Below are 26,643 nucleotides of genomic sequence, written 5' to 3' on the forward strand. Positions count from 1 at the left end.
AAATTCTCCTGTTACAGCAGCCACATGAAGAATAAGATGCTATCACAAACTATTACTTAAGGAGGTTTATATTATTTACTGTATGTCATAAATCCTGTGAAACAAACTACTTTCCACATAAATAAATGTAGTTTTCAACACAGGAACAGGTTGATCATGTTACAGGTCTTTCTTGCTCAAAATGTAGCTGTCCTGGAATTGTGAATCTAGCTAAGTAACTACCAAAAACTGAAGTACTGGAATATGTCTGGGTCTTTACTGCTGCAGGTTTTCATACCAACTTTGGCATATCAAGAACAAATTTTTCATTTATTTTCTTGTGAGCAAAACTATTATTATATGTTTTATGCTTTTCTTTTTTTAGCCCTGACTAGACAACTTTAGGAACTTTTGCATTAGCACTGTGATATTTGGTAGAGTTGTACCACAAAAGTATCCAGTATTGATTTTATTGATGCTCCAGGCACTTCAAAAGTGCACAAAAATGACCTCATTTCAAGAATTTGTACTCACAGTCTGAGCATGTGCATGGAAATCACGTGTTGAAAATGTCTTTGAAGAATGTGATTTTGGGCAAATAGCCTGCCTGTTTCATGGTTGTGAGAAGGAGATGTTTAAGGCAGTCTAACTATGTTGTTAAAGCACAAACTTAGGTAGGCTTGTTTTCCTAATTAAAATACATTGGTATGGTATATAGACAGTGTTATGAAGATCAGAGACTAACAGTCATATATGCCCCTGGAAAGAGAGTTAAGCTCTGTGCCCCTCCGGTCTCCCTCCGTTTCCTCATTCAGGCGGAAATGGAGCACACACTCTTGAAGAAGAAGACAATGACCTTCTGCAATGTAGTTGGTAGGGGAACGCTGGAAGCAAAGAAGCGCTGCTGTGGCACTGACATGCTTACAAAGAGAAGACTCACAGGATTCTGACCTACGATCAGGAACTCTGTGGCCAGTGCTCTCAAACTAGTGACTCAGAAGTTCACATGGAGGTTCTGTGTGCATCTTTCCTGCTAATGAAACTGGTGAGGTATTCAGTAAGCAGAATGTGATGTGCAACTGAGCTTCAACCAATAGTGTTGGTACTGATACAAATTGTACCAGTTATTCTTCAGCATGATGTGTCAAGGTTACATACTTTATCTTCTTAGAGTTCTTATTTGCTGGAAGTGGTATAATGTCACTCTTGAGCCTGCACAGTGGAACTGACCACCAGATGCAGACTTAGATGGTGTGTTGGGCCACTGTGTCATCTCAGAGTTGAAAAATGTCCCTGGCTAGGTCTGTGTTTTGGAGTGGTAGGAGAATTGAAGGTTAGAAAATGTTATTTATATTTCTGGCCCCTTCAAATAATTAGTTTTACTTGGAAATTATTGCTACTTAATGATGACCAAGAAGTGAGCTTTCCTCATTGGTGGATAAAATCACTTTTTTCAACTATTGATGCCTTCTGTATTTTGTGTGCCATGCTCTGTTTTCTTTTTGTGCTGGAACATACTGCATGATAGTCCTGTCATGAAATGAGCAGCCTTCCGTAGAGTCTTTTTCCATTTTTAAAATTTTCTGCTCTAGTATTTTTGTTTATTTAATTTGCAACAGTTTCTGGAGAGATGGTTTGCTAGTTCTACTTCCTCAGGCTTGTCTATAATCAGTCTGAGAGGAAAAGAGTGGCTTTTTATTTATTTTCCACACTATTTCAATTGTCTCAGGTTTAGCCAGACTCAACATTTTCACAAGTGAAAGAGCAAAAGGTATGCCATATGATCAGTGTTAAGTTTTTGCTGTGTCTAAACTCCAGTAGTGGTTCAATTACACCTATGATACTTTTCAAACATAAGGACACATTTGTGTAAATTTGTCATAACTCTCAATAACGCCATATTGTGGGAGAATAAAAAAGTTGCTAGTTGAGATGATGATGTTATTTTTTTTCCAGTCCTTGGTAATGGAGCAGTGTTTCCTTTGAAAGCTTGAAGACAATGTTACTTGAGAGACTGGCTGCCCAACAATACCTGATGTTACCTTTTCATTGTCATGTCTTGTCAGGAAAGCCTGGCTCTAAATTGCAGTTGATGGTAGTAGCTGCATGTAGGTATTCAAGAATCTTTTTCTAGGAGGGGAATTTTGTAACACTATGACTAACTGATTGGAAAGGTGCACTTACTACTTTAATTAGAGCCAGCTTCAGTAAAATTGTAAGTCCAGTATTATCTATGCAGTCATGTGATGAAACTTGATTGAAAAAATAATTCTGGGTTAAACATTGTTTTCTGTACTGGTGAGAGGGAGGGAGCATAGTGGAAACAAGTAGCAGAAGTAGCAGAAAATAATTGAAAGTTTCTGCAAAAAGCTTATTGATGGCATATTGTTCTAATGCCTAACGTCGAAAAGGAGTAGAGGTTGTTGCCCAACAGCTGGGTTCCCTGCTCATTGAGAAATGTATTTGTCTCATTCTTCTGGAAATTCCACATTTATTTCTGCCTTTTAAGGATGACAGGTGTTAATTTTAATACAAGTATGTGAGCTTTTAAATATAAAAGGTACTGAATGATATTTTCTGAAAACATAGCTTTGTCCTCTGGCTTAGCAAATGGTTAAGCAATGCTACACCAAGCAGGAACATTACTGTATGTAAATTGCTCTAGTTTTGTAGTTATAATAACACCCACCTAAGAACCTGTTGAAACAGGTATGAGTACATTGAGATAGCTTATGTTCTAATTATGGGCCATTTATCTTTCGTTATGGAGACAGACAAAACTCACTGCCTCTGTGTCCTTCCATAAGGTACTAATTAAATTGTTTGGTCACATGTCCCTTCTACTTACTTTAGGTCTTGTAGTCTGAAGAAAGTGGATGTTTTTTGGTGTTTTTTTTGTTTTCCCGGTAAGGTAGTTGGGAAGGTGTTGTGAAAACTGTTGCTATGATTTGGACTCTATCAGCATCTGAGTAGCTCTGTGTCCTCTCAGGAATCTTTGGTTCTAATGGTCTGTGGCATGCAAGTGACAGTATCTTTTTGATAATAGTCCAGAATTTTTAAACTTATGTCATGTTTATCACATATTCAGTTAGTATGCACATTTTTCTAGAACTTAATATTCAAGAGCGACTAAGTTTTGAGAGGAAAGTGGCAAAACCTGGAAAAACAGTAGTTTTAAGAACTGAGTTTCTTTTTGTAGTTTATGTATAGATATTTTCCAGGTGTTTCCAGAAACCTTTTCTTCCTGGTAAACACTACTTTCCAGGTCCTGCTTTAGGTTGCAAGCCCCACCTTTTTCCTGGGCTCAGGCTGCAGTCCACAGGGCAGTGGTGTCTCATTTGGGATTTAAAGTGCACTGGGTTGCAGCAGGATCAACTACTTGCTTGTGTTTCAGATCAGTGCCAGTAATGTGGGTTTATAATCCCTGTAAGCCAAATTATTGACTTTGTTTACCTTATACTGTCTGTCAGCTCGGTTTTGTAGTATGGACTGTTGCTATTTTGGATCCCTGTTGTCTTGAAAGTCGCCTTTCTGTGATCTTAATTGGTCCAAGTCCTGTAAGAGCTTTAGAGTTCAGCTGCAAGTGAGGCATGGTCTGAGTAAGACACTTTAGAAAATGGCCTGTGGTTGTGCAGGTCCCTTTTTTAGAGACTAGAGCAGTCAGGTAGCAGGTCATCTTCAGGTGAAACTGTAGCTGAGCTTGCAGTTTACAGCCTCCAGTAGCTTGTATAGAAAAAATATCAAGATGCACCTCTGTTTTGAGAACAGTGATTTTTTTCAAAATGTTTTGCTGTAGTCTTTATTTTTGTCATGAGGTCTGTGATACCATTTGATGAGATAGAAGGCAACAATATAAGGGAAAATAAGTTATGAGGAGTAGAATGCCTGTTCCATGTTTTTTTCCCTGTTTTTGAAATGTAATAGTAGGATGGGAGAAGACATATAGGAAGATAGACTTGTGAACATCATCATTGAACTGAAAGAGGGTAGGTTTAGATTCGATATAAGGGGAAAAATTCTTTACTGTGTGGGTGTTGAGGCACCTGGAGCAGTTTGCCCAGGAAATTGTGGCTTGCCCTATCCCTGTAAGTGTTCAGGACCAGTCTTGGATGGTCTGAGCAATTTTGTCTAGTGGAAGGTATTCCTGCTTATAGCAGAGGGTTGGAATGAAAAAGGCCTTCAGGTCCTTTCTGACTCAAACCGTTCTATGATTCTGTGAACATTGTAGGGCCTCTCTGTGAGATCATTTAAAAGAGCTTGAGTAAGTGGCACAAAGTCCTGAAATAACTAGCAAATACTTTATGAGAGTAAAGAAATTCTTGTGAGATAAACCGGTACAAGGGGAAGATTTAAGTTAAGTTAGTTAAAAGGACAGGATGGCCACACTATCTGTAGACCAGTACAAACTAAGTCATGGGCTGAAGGAGAAACATGAAGATAATTTTTTTACTTTTGAAACTCTGGCTGATGAACTGTGAACTCTTCTCCTTAATATTTTCTCTGAAGTGTTACCGACTAGCATTTTAATGATGCCACTCTGTGTTAGTGTTATATCTGTTTTCAACCCCTAGTGCTAAGTGAATAGTATGCTTGAGTATGACAGCAGCAGCAGCATGAGAGTTGTTTGGCATGGGATTTTGTTCACAAATTAGAAATGTATTAATATGACCAACTTTGTTGTTTTTGCACTTCCAGATGGATGGAGGCTTGTTTGAATGAGGAGCTTCCTGCCACAACAGAGCTGGAAGAAGGATTGAGAAATGGAGTCTACCTTGCAAAACTTGGAAACTTTTTCTCCCCTAAAGTAGTTTCTGTGAAGAAAATCTATGACAGGGAACAGACTAGGTATAAGGTGAGTGCTGTTGATCATGGATACTTATTTAGGTAGACATCTAAAATGGGAATATGTACGCATGGAAATACTATGAGAAAATAAGCGTGAAGTTAATTTGTATTAGTCTTTCCTGAGAAACTCTGCCTTCGTTCTAGAACAATGGTTAGATTGGGGGTGGGTGGACACTTAGCTTTATCTCTAAGCTTGCACTTAGGTAAAATAATTTCTTGTAAACAGTCAATATGAGTGTTTATAGAAGACTTCGGACTTCTTTCCTGCAAAAGTGCTGTTTTCACTATCTGTGTTAATGAAACTCATTGCTTTTCTTGACAGCTGTGATATTTTGTTTCTAAGTGCCCTCCCTCTTGTTTCTGCCGGTTTTTATTTCAGGCAACTGGTCTTCACTTCCGACATACAGATAATGTGATCCAGTGGCTGAATGCCATGTCTGAGATTGGTCTCCCCAAGGTAACTTCTGTCTTGTACATACAAATAAATAAATAATCTCAAAAAAGCTTTGCATTCTGTGGAAGCATTTACTGTTACAAAAAAAATCAGCACACTTACTCTAGTTCATTCTTAAATTTCTAGATTTGTGTCCCTATAGAAACTCTCTCCTAAAACTTGCTGAAAGATTTCATTCTGCTACATGTGTGAGAATGACTAGGAGCAAAATAATTTATCCCTGTGTACCATATTCCTGATATTACTTATCTTGCATAATAGCTGCAATATGTGGTTCTTGCCATGCATTCTTTTGAGCAGTATCCAGGTGACAGTTTGATTGTGAAAGTTTTTTTAGAAATCAATGCTAAACATAGCAGCACAACAGAAAATAGTATGTTCTCTGTTTCTTCAGACTTTCCTGTTAAATTTTCACGTCAAGTTGAAAATGTTCCTGGTGTGGCTTAATCAAGTGTAAATTATTGACTCGACTAGAGAAATGGCCAGATAAACTTTTCAGAGCTAATAAACACAGTTGCCTGAAAATGTATGGAACTGTGGTAGCATTAGGCTGATAGTCAAGTTTTTTTGTAGCCATGTTATGCATAGTCTCACCAAAACTGGCATTGTGTAGTTTAAGTTGATGCATGTTTTCTTTGCATATGTACTTGCAAATTGAACACTTGGGTTTTGGCAAAGATTTTTAAATAACTTGTTGTGATTTACTAGTTGAGCTTTCCTGGGATCTATGATGATCTTACAGAAACACATTTTGTATTAGAAAATACTGAAATATGCCGTTAGAGCGGTTAGGTAAAAAGAAAAGAGGGATTTAGACGGAGGGGCATTAAGTGCCAGGTATGAGGTAAGATTTTTCAGATGCATTAGGCTTTGAGTGGAAGTAAATATGTGAGAAGATGTTGAGGAAACTAGGTTGGGGTTCAGTACATTTACATGAGATACTGGTGCTTTAAGTATTTTACCATGCAGAACAGCCAGGGAACTGATGCTGTGGAATTAAGGGTCATTCAGTTGCTCTTGCCTTTACAGAAAGAGCAGTGCTATTTTGTTCTCATAGGCAACAGCAAGGAACCTTCAAATAGCTGGAAAATAACATACTTTATTATGTTACAATAAATCAGGACTTCTGAAATAGTTGAAATGTCATTTGTTAAACTTTGAAGGCTTTGTGTTTGAAAGCTTTTGGGTCCAGCTAACTGAAAATATAGTATGCAGAGCACCTCAGTGCTGGTCTGGGATTCCAGTTTCCCTTTGAAACTGTCTCTCCTCTTGTTTCACAACCATATTTAATCCAAACAAAATTCTGTTTTCTCTCTTCTCCTGTAAGTCTTTTTTTTTCATCCTTTGGCTTTCACTGAAGTCCTTGCTAATACCTCATGACCCAGTCAGTATCTTGGTGTACACACAAAAGAAAGCTTCTGCCCATTCACATATGTAGAACTTGGCAGGAAAAGGGCAGCTCTGATTTGGGTATTGGAAACAAAAGGAAGCATTGACACATCATTAGGAGAAACATTGGTCCAGGGCAGAGAAGCTTGAAGAGTTGTGTTCCATGAGCTGTTTCTCTAGTGTAATGTGGAAGAATTGAGCTGATGTGATTTGGCTGTATAGAGTGAATAAAATTCAGACTGCTACCTTTGTTTTATCTTTAGATATTCTACCCAGAAACAACAGATATCTATGATCGCAAGAACATGCCACGCTGTATCTATTGTATTCATGCACTCAGGTAAGGAATACTAGACAGAAATCTGATTGCTTCTGAAATCTTTCTGCAAAGCTGAAACGTGACAGGAGAGAGAGCTGAACGGAAGGCTGGATGAGGGCAAATCTTCTAGCAGAACAATCTCATCGGGTCAGCAAAGATCCATTAAGCCAATATTTTGCCTACGGCAGTGGCCAAATCAGATTCTGAAGGAAAAAAGCCAGTCAAGTATATTGAGATTACTACCTTTTCATTCTGGTTCCCACCCTCTCTGCTGTCTGAGGCAGAGCTAGACATTGTTTAACCAAGAAGATAGTAAGGCACTGGCACAGATTACCCAGAGAAGCTTTGGCTGTCCCATCCCTGGAAGTGTTCAAGGCCAGGTTGGACTTTAGCCTGGGATAGTGGAAGGTGTCCCTGCCTGTGGCAGTGGGATGAGTTGAAAGTAGATGATCTTTAAGGTCCCTTCCAACCCAAGCCTTTCGGTGATTCTGTGATCTGTGTTGAGCTAGCATGACAGGCAGAAAGTAGGAGTTGGTTTTTTCCCAGACCCATGTTTCTGCAGCTGTATGGGTTCATCCCTCCTTTGTAGCGATTCCATTTCTCATCAGGCCGCAGGTGAATACATTAACCCCATTTTAGTGAGCCAAATCAGCCCAGTGAATACTTTGCTATTAGAGATGCCACACCTGCAGTCCTGTGTCCAGTTCTGGGCTCTCCAGCATAAGAGAGATACAAAGCAGCTGGAGAGAGTTTAAGGAAAGGTCACTAAGATGCTTAATGGACTAGAGGATCTCTCCTATCAGGACAGGCTGAGACAGTTGGGACTATTCATCTTATATAACATATAGTGCCATGGGAATCTCAACGATGTGTGCAGCTATCTGAAGGGAGGATGCAAAGGAGAAGCCAGGCTCTTCTCAGTGATGTCCCATGATGTGATAAGAGGCAAATGGCATAGTCTGAACCACAGGAGAGTCCCTCTTAACATCAGGAAATTTATCTGTGAGATTCTGCTTCGTTTATCTGTGAGATTGACCAAAGAGTGGCACAGGTTGCTCTGAAATGTGAGGTCTCCACTGTTTTGATCCTCAAAAGCCATCTGACATGATCCTGGGGAACTTGATTCTATGTGACCCGGTTTGAAAAGGGAGCTTGAACAAGACAAACTTGAGAGTGCCCTTCTAGCCTCAACCATTCTGTTATTCTGTGAAGACTTCATAGTGGTGGGCCAGTTACATTCCACTAAGGGGGGAAGGGAAGAGTCAGCTCACTCTCTTGGTGATTATGAGCTATTGTATTGGCTTACCTCTCCTTGAATCTGTATCTCCTAAAACTGTATCATTGCCAGAACCACAAGGAAAAATGCCTAGTTCTAATTATTTGCTTCTTTTATTTTCTAGCCTGTACCTTTTTAAACTGGGTCTTGCCCCTCAGATTCAGGATTTGTATGGCAAGGTTGACTTCACAGGTAAAAAAACCCCAGCACTTATGTATGCTACCTTCATCTCATACCCTTCTAGATCAGTTATTGAATGCTTGTTTAAGTCAATTTTAAAGGATTGTTGCTGTGATATCCTTAATGTAAATAAAATTATAAATTAATGGCTATGAGGAGTTTTAGTAATTTAAGAAAAAGAACTTCATTTGCCAGCTTCCGAGACAGGCAGTTAGACAGTCATTGCTTCATTTATTGTACTGTAAACATTTATTTCACAAATAACGTCTTAATTCTTTTGTCACTGTTGTAAGATGCTTAAGCCTTGCATCCATCTCCTTGGGAGAGTTTTCAGTTTGGAACTTAGTACATGGTTCTGACCTCCTGTGACAGTTTAGAGGTGCCATCAGCTGAAGAAGTGTTTGACAGCTGATCTGTTGCAGGAGATGGCAGCACAAAGTTATTGTGCCCACACACCTCCTCAAAGTTTCACTTCCTTAATTTTGTAAAAGTGTCAAATTCTCTGTTTTGCATTAGCGAGGCTCTTGCCTGAGGGCACGCATCTGGTTTAAAAGGTGTATAAACTTTATTTCCCTGCAAATTGGTTGTTGATTATACTTATAAAATGCTAAACTCTTAACTGTCTTTTAGAGTTGTGTGATATTTAGCAACCGCATGTGTTGACGCACTGCATTCGCTTCTCTCAGTGTAGCCTGTTTGTGGGGAAAAAGAATATCTTAAACTACTGCCTGTGTGTTTTCCTGACCTGTTGGCAACCACAGTTGAGGTACCTCAGAATGGAGTCGGTTTCCAGCTCCTCATGAGAGTTCTTGCATTGTTTTCTAATAAGAAAAACTACAGAATACTCCCGTATGAGTTTCTGGGAGAAATGTAGATTTTAGGAGAGTGTGCAAAATGTCTTAGCATTTTCATTTATTTTGTTTCACTTACTGAGTTACATTCAAAGTATTATTTAAATAATAATTGTCATCTGTTGTAGCTGTCCTATTTTTTTTTTAGTAGCAGTTAGTACTACAGTGCTAATGGATTGTTAATGATAATGCCATGTAACACTAATTTAACATATGTTTCAGAGGAGGAAATCAGTAATATGAGGCTTGAACTGGAGAAGTATGGCATTCAGATGCCTGCCTTCAGCAAGATTGGAGGAATTCTTGCAAATGAGCTTTCTGTGGATGAAGCTGCATGTAAGGAAAAATGGCATCTTGTTTGCTTATTCAAATCAGCAGATCATTTAAGTGCTGGTTTTAATGCTGCAGGTTTTAAGGCTAGTACAGTCTTTCTGATAGGCCTTTTCCAAAACTGGGAAGATGTTTTTATTCTTTCCCTTGTGTATTTTTCTTTTTTCTGGAGCATGATGATTTGACTACTTAAAATATTGTAATTAGAAATTAGGCTGCTATTTTTTTCAAAACACAAAGCCATGATGAAATGAGATATACTTTGATAATTCTTTTGCTTTCCAGTTAATTTTCAGATGATTTTTCTGCTCTTTTCAAATAAGGGATTCTGTATTTCTTGATTTTTAACAGTGCTGTTTTATTTGGGACTAACTGGCAGGCTGTGGCTTGTTTTTCAGTGCATGCTGCTGTCATTGCCATTAATGAAGCAATTGACCGTCAGGTTCCAGCTGACACTCTTACAGCAATGAAGAACCCTAATGCTATGCTAATAAATCTGGATGATCACCTTGAATCCACTTACCAAGCCACACTCTACAGAGCAAAGCAAGACAAGATGGACAATGCTAAAAATAGGGTAGCTCAGTTCTTCTTTCAAACCATTTGCATGTGTTGCTATGTTGTATTGCAGTGTAAACTGTGGGGAATTTGCTGAATGTGTGTTAAGGTCATGTATGTGTGGTCTTGGGTGGATTTATTCCTCCTGGCATTCTGTTATGTTCCCCAGTAACCTATCTTCTTGCAGAAAACAGGCGAGAGTTAACTGCATTAGTCTGTTTGGCTGTCTGAAATATGGGCTGCATAGATACAGAATTCCTGTCAGCATTTTTATGTTGGGAATGCATCCTTCTGTTTTCACAGATACGTTTTTCTAACAATGAAATGATGAGCAAAACTGACTGATGCTGAAGGTGGTCCATGTTGCTTTAGAACACTGTATAATACATGCCTAACTCTGTGTACTGCTTTCTGTGTTCTGGAGCTCTACTGTGTGTTCAGTAGAGCCATTAGATTGAAATAAGATGGTTCTAAGCTGTCTGTATCAGAGTTTGACTATAGTTACTCCAAATGTATTTATGTCTAGGGCTTCTTTTTGCATGTGTAAAGGTAGTGTATGTATGGCCTATCACAGCTCTATATGGGTCAACATTTACCCTTCCTGACCTTTTCAGTTAGAAGGTCTGTAAGGGAGAAGGAAGCTGTAGAAACCCTGATTAGTTTTCATTTCATCTTCAGATTGCCTCAGAAAGTTCAGATAGAGAGAGAGATGTGTATGAAGAACTTCTGACTCAAGCTGAGATTCAGGGAAACATCAATAAAGTGAACAGTAAGTGTAATGTTATACTAATAGTGTTAATTAAAAGAATACTTCAAAATGATACCTGTGCTCCTCTTTTTCTGTAATGCTGACAAAATTTCAAGACAGTTCCCTTGTTATTGTGGGTTGTTTTAGTGGTGGGGTGTTTTGGTTTTCTTCAGTTGTGTGGTTTTGTTGTTGTTAGCTGGTTTTGGTCTCGTTTTGTTTTTTTTTTTAGTCATTATTAGTACATAGTTGTAAGCTTAATTCACTACGAGTTCTGTTACCCTTCCTTTTGGAAATGGACTGTCGATGTTGCTGAGCCCTTCAATTCTTCATCCTGAATAGTGCATGCCATTTAATAGCCTGTTTTTCAGGCTAATAATTCATAATTGACTTCATAATTGATTCTGGAAGTGTTCCTTTTGGATTACATACATAACTTGCTGTCTATGAGGTCTAAGAGTATTTCTTTCTGAGTGGTAGGTTGTGTAAACCATGGCACTTTCTCAAGACTCTGTTTTACTGTTGCTAGCACATGCAGCCATATCAAAGATTGACCTGGCTTTGGAACGAGGAGATGCACTAGCACTGTATGAGGCTTTGGCAACACCAGCACTGGGACTTCGAGGATTGCTACAAGAAAATTGTGACTGGTATTTCAAGCAGTTCTTGTGTGATAGACAACAGAAACAGGAGGTATGGAAAAGTATAGATTACCCTGATTTGTGAGGTTTTTCCCTGCCTTTCACCATACAACTGTGTACTAATCACTTGGTATATACCTGCATTATGGTTTAGTGTTGTCTAGAAAAAGTCAGTGTTAAGAGATGGAAGCATTGAGTAAGCCTATTATTTAGGCTTTATCTCTGCATGTGAAAGGCCAGTATAATTTTTATATGTAGGTGTACATATAATAGACCAAACCTTAAACTGCCAACTTGTGTGTGTATAGAACTATTAAAATTAAGGTGTGTCCTCCCTCATTTTGCTATTGTCAGTGCACAAATAATGTGAATATGTGTGTTTTATAAACACCCAGCAGATAAGCCTGAACTACTTTCACTATGGAGAATACTATTTTAGACCGCTTGAAGGCATGGTGCTTAGGGACATGGTTTAGTGGTGGATTTGGCAGTATTAGGTGTACGGTTGGACTCAATGCTCCTAAGGGTCTTTTTCAGCTTCAATGATTCTGTGATGCTACCCAAGTCATTAAAGTCCTCCTACTTCTTTTCTATTTGTATTTGTGTAGTATCATAATAGTCCAAGAAGTGTGTATGTATAAGCCAAAGCTGCATGTTCTCCATTTTGATGTTCTGCTAACTCTATAGTTGCTCAGAGGTTAAAACGTAACATTACTTAATGGATTGTTTCATGCCAAACTGCACAATTGCTAGTCTCACTCCAGCACGCAGCTCATGTACAGGGAGCCTTTTCCCTCAAAGTTGTGCCTTTTGTCTTAAGTATGTTATCACTTTGGAAGCAATCTTGCCTTTTATTGCTATGTCCATGGGACTGCAGTTGTGATATAAAAAAGATCAGGTTGTACACATACAATCTTTCAGCACCTGAACTGAGAATCTGGTGAGTAATTTCTTATTTCCTTATGTATATTCTTTCTGGTTTAAGTTCAAGTGGAGTATTTTTATTGAGGTAATTGAAATTAACTTGACATTGTTTCACCCTTACAGTTTCTGTTTTTTCTTTAGGCTGGCCTTACAGGTCCTCTGCAGAAGGAAGAGTTGCAGTTGGGAGTGGATGCTGCTAACAGGGCAGCGCAACAGTACCAGCAAAGTAAGGATCAGCACAAATTATTGTAGCAAAGTCACTGTGGATGTGATCAAGAAAATGAGGCAGCACAGTATTTGGGTCTATTATGAATGGTCATTGTGGATGTTCTTTAAGTATTTTACAGCTGCTAAGAACATGAAAGAGAGTTGGTTGCCCTAATTATTTGCAGTGTCTTTTATCTGGCTCTTACAACGTGGCTGGAGATAACAGCATTAAAACATTAATTTGAATTAAGAAACATTGAATTTTTGCATCCATCTGAAATAACCTCTTTTTATAGAATACTTTTATGAATTTTTATGCTGTGAATCTGTGAAGAAAATCTGGATTGCTGAAAGAGATGTGAAAGATAGGTTTATCTGCTGATCATACACACTGATCTTTAGAACCATTACTGTTTCCAAACATCAGGTAGCAAATAAAATGCCGATAATTTGCTGAATGTTTTTTGATAGATGCTTCTGAGACCACACAGGGCTCTCTTACTGTCCGGGAGCAATTTGCTTTGGGATAGGTAGAAAGGAGAGTAACAGAGATTGGAGGAGAGAGGATTTAGAATACAAGAGGAAAATAGCGAATGCTGAATTAAGTAGGCAGCTACCTTTGAAGTACCTTATTTGTTAGGCATGGAAGTCCACATTTGTTTACCTTCTTGTGGTGTTTTAAGTTAGCCAGCATGTACCCAACTATGGAGTGCCTGTGTTACTGCCTTGAGCAGGATAGAGGTAGAAAGGAAGAGAAAATCGGTATGATTCACCCATCCAAAAATTTGCAATGAGGCTTCTTACTATCAGAATCCTGAAATGGTAAAACAGTACCTTGATAACCAGACAAAAAGGTGAACTAGTATTAAATATGAACATTGTGTGTTTTAATGATCTTCAGTAATGGAAGACTAGCTAACTAGTGTAGGGGGTGTATGGATCTGAGAGTTTGGCTCTTTCCCTGCCGTTTGGGTATTATTCTTTCTCTAGTTAAGTATTTGAGTAAAATGAAAGTGCTAGTAAGTATTATGGGAGTCCCAGCTGTTTGCCTTCCTCATTTTTTATGCTCTTTGAATTACTAGAACTAGCAGCAGTAGCCAAAATTAATTCAGCAATTCGAATGGGTGATGCTGAGAAGACTGTGGCAGAAATGATGAATCCAGAGGCCCAGTTACCAGAGGTTTATACATTTGCTGCAGCTCTTTACCAAAGGGAGCTGGCCACCTTACAGCAACAGAGCCCTGAAGTAAGTATCACCTTCTCTGTTATTTCTGAAAGTTGGCATGGGTCACTGGGTCTACCTTGTCTGTTTTCCTAAATGCGTTCTCTGGAACAAACCTGTCCTGAGTCTTCCCAGAACTGCTTTGGTGTTCAGTCTGTTCTGATGTGGTTTAATCCTTTGATCTTGATCTGATCGGCCTTGTAAGACTTTACCTCAGTCTCTTACTTAGTGATCTAGCTTTGTTTATGATACTCACCTTTCTACTTTGTCTTAGAGGATGTCAATTTGCCTTGTTACATGTCTGTTCTGACAGCTACTCCATTGTTCTCTGTGTGCAGCAATAGTTTGTATAGAGTGAATAGAATTAATTTATTGTTCTCTTTGTATGCAGGGTCACCTCACCCATCCAGAACTGTCTGTTGCTGTAGAGATGCTGTCTTCTGTGGCCCTGATTAACAGGGCTTTGGATTCAGGGGATATGAACACAGTGTGGAAACAACTGAGCAGTCCTGTCACAGGCCTTACAAACATTGAGGATGAGAACTCGCAGAGGTGAGTAATTCAAGGAATTGTAGCTGTCCTTGATGGTGCATCTGCTCTGTGGCTTCATGAATTTTCTGTTCCTTCTCTTAAATTTTACATGATTTCTACATCATTTGTTACAGTATGGATTTAATCTCTGCTATCTCTTGCATCTTGTTCTTGCGATTACTGTTTCTTATTGGTCTGATTCCTGTGTGGTCTTTCAGTGCTTTCTCGTGGATTTCACATTAAAATCATGCTGTAATACCATTAGGTTGTCAGTAGTACTTATGCCAGCTCACCCATTTTCTTTGCCCTGGACTCTTACTCAGCGTTTCAGTGCTTTTTTCTGTTTGGCAATTTTGTCTGTTTGAACCTACTTCACATTTGTGCTGATATCCTTCACACACACAAGCATTTCTCTTTCTCCCCATTTTCAATTTCAACTCTCATGTTACCTCTCCCACTTAGTGTGCAGTTCTCAGTGCTGGGTTGTGTGCTCCCTGAGCAGCTTGTTGCAATGTCATGTTTACTGGATTTGGGTTTTGTTTTCTGACAGATACATTGATGATTTGGTGAAGCTGAAAGCTGAAAGAAGTGCAGAAGGAAATGAATTTATCACATGGAATGATATCCAATCATGTGTTGATCATGTGAATCAAGTTGTGCATGAAGAACATGAAAGTAGGTTTTTCTGTTTAATTCATGGTAGACTGATCGTAGCTTATAAGGAGTGCTAAAATTAGATGTCAATCCAAAAATTATTGATTGACTTGTAGTTGTGTTATGCATTAGATATCTAGGAAGATCTTAGTTGTGAAGAAGACTTGGTGTTCTGTTATACGAAAGTCTTAATTGCATTAATTAATTAATTAATTAAAATTAATTAATTAATTTTGTTGATGGAGAGATCAGGCAGTCTGTTGTGTTTGTGGTATTGATGTCAGTATTTCAAAGCTGTTTATTAATACTTCCAGTGTAAATTTCTACCCTTTTTGGATTGGAAATGCATTGTCTGGTGTTATTAAATATTAAGCCCCGAATGTTTCGGGGTGTGTCCTGCCTGGCTTCATCTGGCCCTGCTGCTGGACCAAAGGCGGCAGCTGTGGCGTTTTTCACCCCAGAGATGCCTTTGGCTGGCTGGGTGCTGCAGCTGGGCACTCAGAACAAGTCCAGGCAAAATAGGAACTCAGTTTACCTTTGGTGGAAAAGGTTCAGACGACAGTGAAGAGAAAAGAAGCGGGTTCTGCCGTGGAGCTTAGATCCAGAGTTTTATTGTAGCATGGTAGACTTCTGAATGTGGTAGCAGCTCTCAGACAGACAGACGACCCGGCCGCATGGCCTTGTGTTCTTTTTAAGCCCCGGGGACAGGGGGAGGGTACGGACAGGTGAGGGCCAACCAGGTGTGAGCAGGGGAAGGCTCAGGGGATGTGGACGCTGGGACAAACCAATGAGCCCAGACCTGGGGGGGCATCTGCCAATCACTCGACGCCTTGCTGGAAGGTGAAAATTAATGGACAGCTGCCAGGCAGGAGGGCAAAGGGGGAGGGGGAAAGGTTGGCATACCTGAGGGGGATGGGATAGGTGAGACAGGAAATGACAACACACTGCAACATGGTGTTAGTGTCTAGGATTAGTCTAGAATCTTCTCATTTTGCTTCAATCCCCTAATTTTAAGCTAGTATTACCAAAATCTCTCAATTAGTTGTAGCCTTGTCTTGGTGTGCTCCATCCTTCTTCCTAATTTGCTGCATTCAGTAGAAGAGATTTTTCTTGAAGTCTTATCCTTTTATTTGATGGCTACTTTTTCCCTGTTCAGGTTTTCCTCTTCTTCCTTTTATTCTTTTTTATTTTTTTTTTTTTTAATCTGCATTGGTCTTTTTACCTTCCCAGTATTTCATTCCCTGGTTTAGTTGCCAGTAATTTAGCTCTGTAATCAGAAGATGTGCAAAAACTCTCTGAAGTTGCAGGTGTCTAACACAGATCACTGGTGATACTCCTGCTCCCTGGGTGCAGGGACACTGATATTTGAGCTCTCACAGTGACCATGCTTCTGAAGTTAATCCTTCAACTGTACTATGTGTCTTACATCCTGCAATCGCGCTGCTCAGTGTTTCCCTAGACAGCTTATTGACCTGGAGCATGGAAGCCGGTTTCTTTGCATTCATATAAAAGGTGTGCTCGAGGAATCACCACTAATGCATTACACTCACTTACAGGCATTTGGTCAGTAGTCCTATATTGAAGAGAAAGGAAGAGGTGTAGCATATACACACATATACAGTGCAAGGTTCAACAGGACTTGGAGCAGCCTTGGTCTATAGTCTTCTTGGCCTAGTGGAAGGTGTGCCTTGCCCGTGGCAAGGGGCCTTGGAGCTAGGTGATCTTTAATGTCCCTTCCAACCCAAACCACTCTATGCTCAAGTGTGAGTACTGAAAATTATATACTCATGAAGGAAAAAAATTACTGTTGAAAGCTGAAAATGGTGAATGAGTGTTAATATAATTTCTATGCTTCTAGTCCTGCAAGTTTTTTACTTTCTATTTCTCAGTATTATTTCTGTTAATAATGGTCTTTTAGCAGTGATCAAAGACTGGGTCTGAGTGTAATTATGAAAACTTCATCAGAAAAGAAAACTGGAGTAATTCTTCTTGCGCTAAGACAGTATTAGTTGACGTAAAATCCAGAGTGGAGATAGAGGAGTCTTTGAAAATACTACAGTTAAACAAACTTATTCTTCAGTAGACCCTTGTGATGTTCTGTTGCGTATGGTTTAATTTTGGGGTTTTTTTTTTCTTGTTTTCATTAAGGGTTCTTAATTTTTGTTTATTACCAATACTGAAAACCTCCTGGGTTTGACACTAACTTTGAAACTATATTTGTAATATTTATAATTTTATAATATTTAGTATCTCAGCAAGGCTTGGAGCTTTGCATCATAAAGTGGGAGAGATTTGTCACAAGTGTGGAGGTGATGATAAAGTTTATGTTGTACACAGAGACAAGCTGGTGTCTTCTGCCGCTACTTGTTGTGTTGTGTTTTGCCTTGCAAAGCTTATACTCTAGAGAGGGTTAACTTTTAAATTAAAAGCTTGCTATCTTGGTTAACTTGTTTTCTGCATCTCCAAATAGACACTATGTTTCCTATTTGGGTCCTACATAAGTAGATTTGTTCCAACCACACAAACGGGGCACCTGCACTGGGGGTGCACACACCGGTGCTAGTTTTATAGTATCTTTTCTGTGTAAGAGGTTACAGTGGAATTCTAAAAGTCTGTGTAGTCCCAACATCCTGTTTCTTTTAACACTCCTTGTCCTGTAAGAAAAGCTGCAGAAAGTCCTATAATGAAGTAAATTGTTCTCCTGGGGAATTTCCTAATTCTTTGGTCTGCTTTGTATATGCCCTTATAGAAAGATGCATTTATCTTCTCTCTATGAATAACTTAAATTAGTCTGAGAAGGTCCTCAAGCTTTGTGGTTGTATATAAATATGTGTGTGTGTATGTGTGTATTTTTTTTTCTGTGTTCTTTCTTAAGTTATCGTATCTTTTTTTTGATAGAAACCATGCCATTGTTTTAGTGATGCAGTTCTTGCAATGTCCTCAGCATATATTTTTCCCTGATCTCTACTCTATCCAAATGTAATCTCTTCCCCAAGATGTTCTACTTTTTTAATGAACTTCTGTTTTGTGAGTCTTGTGCTGAAGAGTCACAATCTTTGAATACAACCAAAGTTGGAGATTCCCTCACTGATCTCCTTTCTTTTATCTAAAAGAGTTCTTTGTTCTGCACTGAACCAAACCATGGCTGGATCCCTCTTTAAGTAGAGAATTGAATCGGATGAACTCTGGGATTCATCTCAACCTGAGTTATTTCATGATTTTCAGGATCAGTTGCTATAGATGTAGATTCTGTTTGCATTTAGCTAACTGTAAGGTCTTTATTTTGCTGAACAGTAAATTTTACTGTACTTGAATAGCATGCACTTCTCTGATAATACAGCTGATACTACATATGTCCTTAATAAAAGAGTTTTCTAAAATACAAGGTTACTGTATTTTTAAATGGTATTCCATGCAGGGCCTTAGTTTCATGTGAAGATTTTTTTCTAGAGAAGCCATAACCTTGGAATATTGTGAACTCTGGCCATTTGGGCTTTCTAGAAGCTCTGAGCTGGGTGTCTGAGGATTCAGTTTTGTCCCTGCATGTGGTCTCCCTGAGGTGCTTTTTTTTTTCTTTTGAAACTTTTTTTTTTTTATTGCAGCGCTCAAGAATTACGACTACTTTTGAGGGGAGAAATAGCTTTGGTTTCTTTGCTAGTAAATAATGTTTTCTGCTGTTAATGTTAACTGCTGTTCTGAGCTGTTACTTGATTTAGGAAGGACTAACTGCACTTTTCTTCTGAAGCAATGCTTGTGATTATTGTTAACCAAGAATGGAACTTTGTCTTTCTCCTCCCCCTTTGCATTTCTCCCTAGGGATTTTGGCAATTGGTCTTATTAATGAAGCTCTGGATGAAGGGGACACCAAGAAGACTCTTCAAGCCTTACAGACTCCTGCAGCAAAATTGGAGGGTGTAGCCCCAAAGGTAGCACAGCATTACCAAGATACACTACTTCGAGCCAAGAGAGAGAAAGCGCAGGTGAGTGCAGTTAAATGCACCTCTTGAAAGACCTTTGCATTAGTGTTACTGTAATGTTACTGGTCTTGAAAGTCCGGAATCAAAATTGGCAATGAAGAGGTGGGCATTCTGCATGCCTTCAACCGATCTTAACCAATCAGAAAGAGATTTCAGCTAGCAGTGTGAATCTGTGAACTGTGGAGATGGGTATAAGGATATTAAGTGCACATGGTGGCTTGCTGTAGCTAAACTTGGGTCCCAAGTGAGGTATGTATCTTTTTTGTGAAAAAATAATATTCATTATCTGTTTTTGTGAGGAGACCATGTTCATTCCAGGAGTACTGAACTTCTGCTTGCAAGTTTTCTGCAAGCTTAAGTACTTTATTCTAATGTTCTGTGTTAAATGTACTCTTAGCTATAGTTATATATATGGCAAAAAAGAAAGTTTCTGGAAGTGGAAAAATCTGTAAAGTGATAAATTAGAAAAAAGGTGTGAAACAACATACATGCTACCAGCTAAATATATATGCTGTTGGTCACCTGATGACACTTCCATAGCTTATGACTTTTTTGAGCTGAAGTTGTCATTAGCCAAGGACTTCTACCTGCTTGTACTTAGTTGCAGTTTTCACTAATTGAAAGGTGAAGATGAAGAGAGGAAGAGCAAGTTTCATCTTACACCTTTCATCAAGGTATAAGAAAGGATGATGAGTGCACGTGTGTGTATGCAAGTGATTTTTGGGTAGTAGGGAGGGGACACTGATTTTTTTTCCCATATCTATTTACAGAGAAGTAGCAGATGTCTGCTTTCAGTGACTTGAGAGTGTTTTGTTTTCTTTTTTCTGCTGTGGAGCTCATTGCTCAAGTAGCAATGCACAATTTTGTACAGTGGCTAAGGTCTAGATTGTGTTTAACATTTTGTTTTTGACTAAAGGTAAACCAGTGTGATGACAATAGAAAACTATATGCAATTCTGATGAAAATCATTAAGCACCTTTCCCAAGGGTCTTGACAGGGTTAATGTTCCTCAGGATCCATTTTGTACTGAAGCATTTCCTCTCGCTGAGTCAGAATGAAACAATGAAATCTTTTTATCCTGTACTTAAAACGTGTGCCAGACTGTGCTGGTAGCTTCTGGGTTGGTATGAAATTACCTTATTTAGACATAAGATAAATTAAGGGCTTCTCCCAGCAGCATGGGAATAATTCCAGAAATAGAAAGATCATATTATACAGTAACAATGTGGGGAAAATAAGCACAATCTGAAATCAACTGTTATGAACTAGTGATTTCTGTACCTTGGGGCTAAGAAGGATTAATGTTCACCTGAAGATGTTGTTCAGTTGCTCACTTGATTGGGGAGTGCTGTATCATGCATGTTTCTGATGTGATGAGGTGAGAAAGAAAAAAGCAGTAGACTCCATAGTATGTTACAATGTGTGTATCTTGCAGAAAGCCTTGCAGCAGTAAAACTGTAGAGAAGCACAACATGGTTTTGACTTCTGTGGATAGATAGTACAGTGGAGTTACAGTGATGATTCTCCCCCACATCCTGGACAGGAATTTTGCTGTTGCTGGTACTCTTGTGGGACTGTCTGGCTTTCAGATGAAATCTGCCTGTGAAGGTCATGTTAAGCTCTTGAATAAAGTATCATTTAGCCAGTTAGTTTCAGATCTGCCAAAACAGTGGTTAAAATGTGGAAAGCACATAAGGAAATGTTCATTTTAAGTCTGGCCTTAAAGCCCTTGAATGTTGTAAATAGTGGTTCTTTTGTGCACTGTGATTATTATTCCCTTCCAGAACTAAAGGTTTCCTGTGTTCTGTTTGTATGAGAAAAGTTGTCAGAGGGATGGTAGTTGCATCTTAGCATTTCTTTTGGTAGTTACCTACAGGAAGGACCAGTGGGTGGAGAGAAGCTTATGCTTGGCAACTGCTGGGTCATTGTTCTCTATGTATATTTTGGGACTTGCAAAACACTTGTCCCTTTCCTCCTCTCAAATTTCTGCATGTAACATTAGCTCATTTGGCTAGATTTCCCAGCCAAAATGCAGGATACTGTGTGATCACTGCTCCTTGACAGGCCATCTGTTAAAATAAAGATTTAAAACATGGCTTTGACTGCTGTGTGTGTACACCCATCCACAACACATACGATGCTTTTTGCTTTGTTCGTTTGTACAGGTTTGTGAAGTTTTGTGGGCAGGGAAATGAACAGCCTGATGTGACGTTAGTTGCCCAAAGGTTTATTAGTTTCTGCACACATATGTGCATCAGCAGCTCTCTGTAGTCCTTCTGTTGAAGGACTAACTTCCTGGAAAATCATGTATCTTAGCTAGTATGGCTTTAGGACTAGCTGGTACTAAGTCCCTGGCCTTGTGTTTGCTCATCTTATTAGAGTGATTCTTACTGATAGAATTTCTTGTTTGTTCTGTTTCCTGAGAATTTCTTTTGTCCGGGGAAAGTGTTGAGTTTGGTAATGCCATAGTAGTCTCTGCCAGTCACAAATCCACATGATGTCCTTGTGCTGGAGTTAGTTAGGAAGACTGAAATACTTCTTTTTCCCTCTGTTATGGAAAACTACTCTATTGGCTGTTTCTGAATATAGGTTATCTTACTCGGCAAAAATAGTGATACTTTTCTCCTGATATTGTATGTTTGTCTTGTTGTATTCTCTTCAGGATACACAGGATGAAACAGCTGTACTTTGGCTAGATGAAATTCAGGATGGGATTCATAAGGCTAACAAGGACACCGAGGAGTCCCAGAGATGTATGTATTATCGCACAGTATTGCAATTAATCCCCACTACCAGCCAAATACCAGTTATTTAAGGAAAAGGTGGGGACTAGAAATGTCATATACATGTGGCAAAGGAAACCAGAAGAGCCTACAGGCTTCTGATACAGGTGTGGTTTTTTGAGGAGTGAATGTCAGATTCTTCAAATACTAAATTTCTTCTGTTGTGGGGGGATATGCATTTTTTTCCAGTTTTGCATGTGACCATTAGACTACGTTACCTTGTTGGACCAATCTTTTTCAATTTGTTTGTCATTTGCGACTAATTGTGTGTGTCTGTGGGTGATTGGTTAGAAGTGAGAGTGTTCACATGCACTATTGAAATGATGTTTTCTGGTGAGCATTACCTTTTATTTGTGTGAGGTACTGTTGTCTTGTCTTGGTTCTCTTAGGTATTACCAGACAAACACTCACATGTTTTTCGAATACAAAGAGTACTACACGTCAGTGATACTCACCTTTGCTCCTTAACACAGTTGGCAGGTGGACTGGTCCAAACATTGTTGCATCCCAGTCTTTATAACAATGTTGTTTCTGTCTGCAGAAACAATTAAGTAATTACTGCTCTGGTTGTTAAAAAGGCCTCTTTTGAGTTGTGACTGGCTCTGCCAGAAGAAACTGTGTTAACTGAAACAGACATCAGAGGGGAGCTGTAACTGTGTGTGTTGAAAAGTTCTGGCAGTAAATCAGCACCATACTGGGACTTTGGGCGCACCATTACGTGCTGTCAGGTGCAGTTCCACACATGGTTGGATACTCTGTACTGAAGCGACCTCTATACTGCAAGTTGTCTAGTTCGTTTTTTATTTATGTTTCATGTTTATGTACACTTAAAATTTGCGTATCTTACATACAACCCATCTATGAGGGTGTGTTCATGTTGCCTTGCTCTGTTCTTCCATTCTGTGCTTGCTGTGAGCTACTGAGCCCCTGCGCTAACTTGCTTTCTGGTTTTATCCAAGTCTCCTTAGGAATTCTAGCCATTAATGAAGCAGTAGATCGTGGTGACGTTAGCCAGACCCTGAGTGCCTTGCGTTCACCTGATGTTGGGCTGTACGGAGTCACTCCAGAATGTGCTGAGACGTACCAGCAAGAATTGTCCGAAGTTAAGAAAAGGGCAGCAGGTACACCTTAAGTAGCTAACTATTAGTGAAATAGACACAAGATTATTGTACATGGAATTGGAACTAGAGGTAAAAAAGCCCCTGGAAAAAAATCCTGTGTTGTAGATAGCAGCTGTGGATGCTTTGTGAAATAAGGGGTTTTTTTTTAAAAAAAGAATATGAGTAGTATAATGTTCTCCACTTATACAATGTGTTGTGTTTAGGTAGCTCTCATATGAGGTCATTAGGGACTCAGAAACATTCCTTTCCTTGTTTGGAGAAAGAATAATCTGTAAAGGAAATTTCCTGGTTGTAAAATTTGTATGTGTGAAAGGTAAGACACTTGTCAGTGTTTCAGACTTCTAATTGCAGTTTCTGCTCTTAGGGGGCAATGGCAGTGAGTGGGTGAAACACTGGGTGAGAGGAGGCTATCATTATTATCATAACCTGCGGACCAAAGAGGGAGGATGGGATGAACCAGCAGAATTTGTGCAAAATGACACTCAGCTGTCACGGGAAGAGATACAGGTAGAGTAATAGATTAACACATGCTCCTTCTCTCAAAAGTTGACGTTCTCACCATTCCCACCCTTAATGCAGCTCTAAGATAGAATGCTTCAATGCCATAGTCATGTTAACACGCTTAGTAACTCATTTGATTTGCTAGGCATCATCAGATTGTGTGTGTCACTACTCCTTGTCCTATTTCATGAAAATTTATCCTGTCACTAAGAGAGTACAGGACTGTGATGTCACTGTTTTTTGAGACAACTTTGGAGTTTCTTGTAAGCACAGTGTGGAAAGCTGATGTAACATCCTTTTTCTTGTATTTCCATTTCCTTTTTCTGGCTTCTCTTCCTATCATAACATTAAATCAGAGCACCATATCTGGAGTCACTGCAGCATACAACCGAGAACAGTTGTGGCTTGCAAATGAGAACCTGATTATGAAACTTCAGGCTTGCTGTCGAGGGTATCTTGTTCGCCAGGAATTCAACTCAAGAATGAATTTTTTGAAGAAGCAAGTCCCAGCAATCACTTGCATTCAGGTAGTGATACCCTTTAATTCTATTTGGAACTTGTACTCTGCAGTTGTTTTCTGTACACAAGCTTATTAACAGTTTTTGTTCAATTCAAGTAGTTACAGCACACAATTGTCTTTGCCTCATATTGTAACTTATCTAAAAACATTTCCTTCTCCAGTGAGTTTTGGTATATTATTTGCTTTTAGGTGTCATATATAATCAATCCAGTAATCATATACAATTGGAGAGAGAAAAAGTTACTTGAGGAAGCTTTAACAGTTATTTTTTTACGTGTTTCAATGTTTTGGGAGTAAGGAAATACGAAGTGTGTTCTATGTGTTGATGGTGACAGTACCATGAGATGCATTGCTGCTGTGATTCATCATGAATTAAAGAGAAACAACATGGTCTTCAGTATTCTTGCTTCTCTTCAAATTTGTCCAGGGATTTGGAGGATAGTTGGATAATTCAGCATGAAATCAGGTGCATTTACAGGACAGCCACAAAAAAATTCTTCTGTGATGTTGTAACTGAATTATGTGCAAATGCAACAGTTGCTTTGCACCCTATTACCATTTTATTATTTCAGCAGTATATATCCAATTGTTTCTGCCTAAGTAGCAGATACTCTGCCTGTATATTTAACAAAACCTCCACACCCACTCCCAGCTCATTAAAGTAACACAATCTCCCTTTAAGTGTAGTACAACCCCTTGCCTGACTTCTCTTCCCAAGTGTGAATGGCAGTGGATCTGCTGGGAAAGCTTAAACTGTTACACCATTGTTCTCAGCAGCAGCAGCTAACACATGATCCTCATGTAGAACAGTTTCTGTCAACTTGACTGTTTCACTGTATCCTTGACCCCTAATTGTGTTTCAGAAGGCCCAGGCTCTTCATGGTGTAATTTCAAGTCTCTCATGATTACATTTGGAAAATAGTTAATGCCTCACACAGTATCTCTTGATAAGACAAGCGTGTCTCCTTCATGTTTCATTTAGCCAAAAGGGCAGTTGGAAGCTGAGGAACCCAAAGAAGCTCAGATTTGTAATGACTTCTGTTCAATTAGAAAAGTAAAGTGAATGTGCCTGTTTTGTTTTCAGTCTCAATGGCGTGGCTACAAGCAAAGGAAGGCATATCAAACCCGTTTGGATTACCTACGTGCACAAAAGGACCAAGTAGTAAAGGTAGTGCAGGTTCTCTGCTTACTGTTTTGGTAAGCCTTTGGGGTAGTGAACTTCATAGATAAGTTTTCGATCTGAGTGTTTTGGTTACCCTTCAATAGATTCAGTCAATGACCAGGATGTATCAAGCCAGAAGACGTTACAGAGATCGTCTGCAGTATTTCAGAAACCACGTAAGAGGCTATCTTGTTAAATATATTGTGTACCTGACATTGGTAATCTTTCCAGAATGATGTCAAGTGCTTTTTTGTTTCTTAAATCCTAGATAAATGATGTCGTAAAAATTCAAGCCTTTATTCGAGCAAACAAAGCCCGAGAAGACTACAAAACCCTCAGTAAGTATTGCCAAGAGGATAAAACTGCTGTGGCTCAAATCTCTGTTTGTGAGGGATCATAGATTCATAGAAGAGATTCCCCAACTCTCTCTGCCTGTCTCCATAGGAGAGATGCTTTAGCCCATGATCATCTTTGTAGCCCTCCTCTGGGCTTGGCCCTGCAGCTCCACATCCTTCTTACTATATTGGAGGCCCCAGAGCTGAACACAATTCTTCAGATGGGGTTTCATTAGAGTAGAGTAGAGGAGGAGAATCACCTGCCTTGACCTCCTGACCACACTGCTTTTGAGGCAGCCCAGGATGCAGTTGGCTTTCTGTGCTGCAAGTGCACATTGCTGGGTCATGTCAAGCTCCTTGTCAACCAATATGATATTGGCTGTGTGATCTATAACATCAAGACAGTTTTGAGGAGCAGTCAGGATGAAGTTGATAGGGAAGTGCAGGGTGTAGGTAGTTCTTGAGGCTGAAGGAAAAGATGATTCTAGCTGCCTTTTTTTTTTTTCCCCTGCTGAAAAATAGAACTGTAGCTTTGCAGTTAGCTCTGACAGTGTGTACTACCCTATGCTAATACTGACTTTGTTCTTGATTTAGTTCTCTTACAATTTTCTCAAAACAGGAGAATCAAAATGTCTGAAGCTGGTTAGACAAGATGGTACTAATTTGACTCTGGGTACTCCTTGATGTGCTGTTTAAACATAGATAAGGCATATATTTACTTCTGTTTGCCATCCCCTAGTGTTGTCTATTTTCTTTCCTGTTTTTAGTTAATGCTGAAAATCCACCTATGGCTGTGGTTCGGAAATTTGTCCACTTGCTTGATCAGAGTGACCAGGATTTTCAGGAGGAGCTTGAGCTAATGAAACTCCGTGAAGAAGTTGTAACCTTGATCCGATCCAATCAGCAACTGGAAAATGACCTCAATCTCATGGACATCAAAATTGGTTTGCTAGTGAAAAACAAAATTACATTGCAGGTAAGAAATGTGTTGTTGGGAGACTAGCTACACATAGAATTGAGCCCAGTGGTAGTTGGCATGGAGAGCTCCTGGCCTCAGATGTTGGTTGCTCAGACCCAGTGGAAAACATTTCCCCTGACTTAGTTTTTACTTCCAGTATGTTCTTAGTTAATTCCACTGA

General features: G+C 39.3%; 1 protein-coding gene across 1 annotated transcript in view; it reads left to right on the top strand.

Moving 5' to 3' along the window:
- Positions 1 to 26,643, top strand: part of IQGAP1 (IQ motif containing GTPase activating protein 1) — a 54,074-nt gene that overhangs the window by 9,271 nt on the left and 18,160 nt on the right. Inside the window, exons 3-23 of the mRNA XM_066558951.1 lie at positions 4,675 to 4,831; positions 5,204 to 5,281; positions 6,931 to 7,007; positions 8,387 to 8,454; positions 9,516 to 9,629; positions 10,022 to 10,200; positions 10,860 to 10,950; positions 11,456 to 11,619; positions 12,633 to 12,717; positions 13,781 to 13,944; positions 14,312 to 14,472; positions 15,002 to 15,126; positions 18,922 to 19,085; positions 21,745 to 21,835; positions 22,825 to 22,986; positions 23,351 to 23,493; positions 23,844 to 24,014; positions 25,092 to 25,175; positions 25,274 to 25,345; positions 25,438 to 25,507; positions 26,272 to 26,480. Coding sequence (XP_066415048.1) covers positions 4,675 to 4,831; positions 5,204 to 5,281; positions 6,931 to 7,007; positions 8,387 to 8,454; positions 9,516 to 9,629; positions 10,022 to 10,200; positions 10,860 to 10,950; positions 11,456 to 11,619; positions 12,633 to 12,717; positions 13,781 to 13,944; positions 14,312 to 14,472; positions 15,002 to 15,126; positions 18,922 to 19,085; positions 21,745 to 21,835; positions 22,825 to 22,986; positions 23,351 to 23,493; positions 23,844 to 24,014; positions 25,092 to 25,175; positions 25,274 to 25,345; positions 25,438 to 25,507; positions 26,272 to 26,480 — 2,629 coding nt within the window. The remainder of the gene's footprint in view (positions 1 to 4,674; positions 4,832 to 5,203; positions 5,282 to 6,930; positions 7,008 to 8,386; positions 8,455 to 9,515; positions 9,630 to 10,021; positions 10,201 to 10,859; positions 10,951 to 11,455; positions 11,620 to 12,632; positions 12,718 to 13,780; positions 13,945 to 14,311; positions 14,473 to 15,001; positions 15,127 to 18,921; positions 19,086 to 21,744; positions 21,836 to 22,824; positions 22,987 to 23,350; positions 23,494 to 23,843; positions 24,015 to 25,091; positions 25,176 to 25,273; positions 25,346 to 25,437; positions 25,508 to 26,271; positions 26,481 to 26,643) is intronic.

Source organism: Molothrus aeneus, chromosome 13 (genome assembly GCF_037042795.1).
Source record: "Molothrus aeneus isolate 106 chromosome 13, BPBGC_Maene_1.0, whole genome shotgun sequence".
NCBI lineage: Eukaryota > Metazoa > Chordata > Aves > Passeriformes > Icteridae > Molothrus > Molothrus aeneus.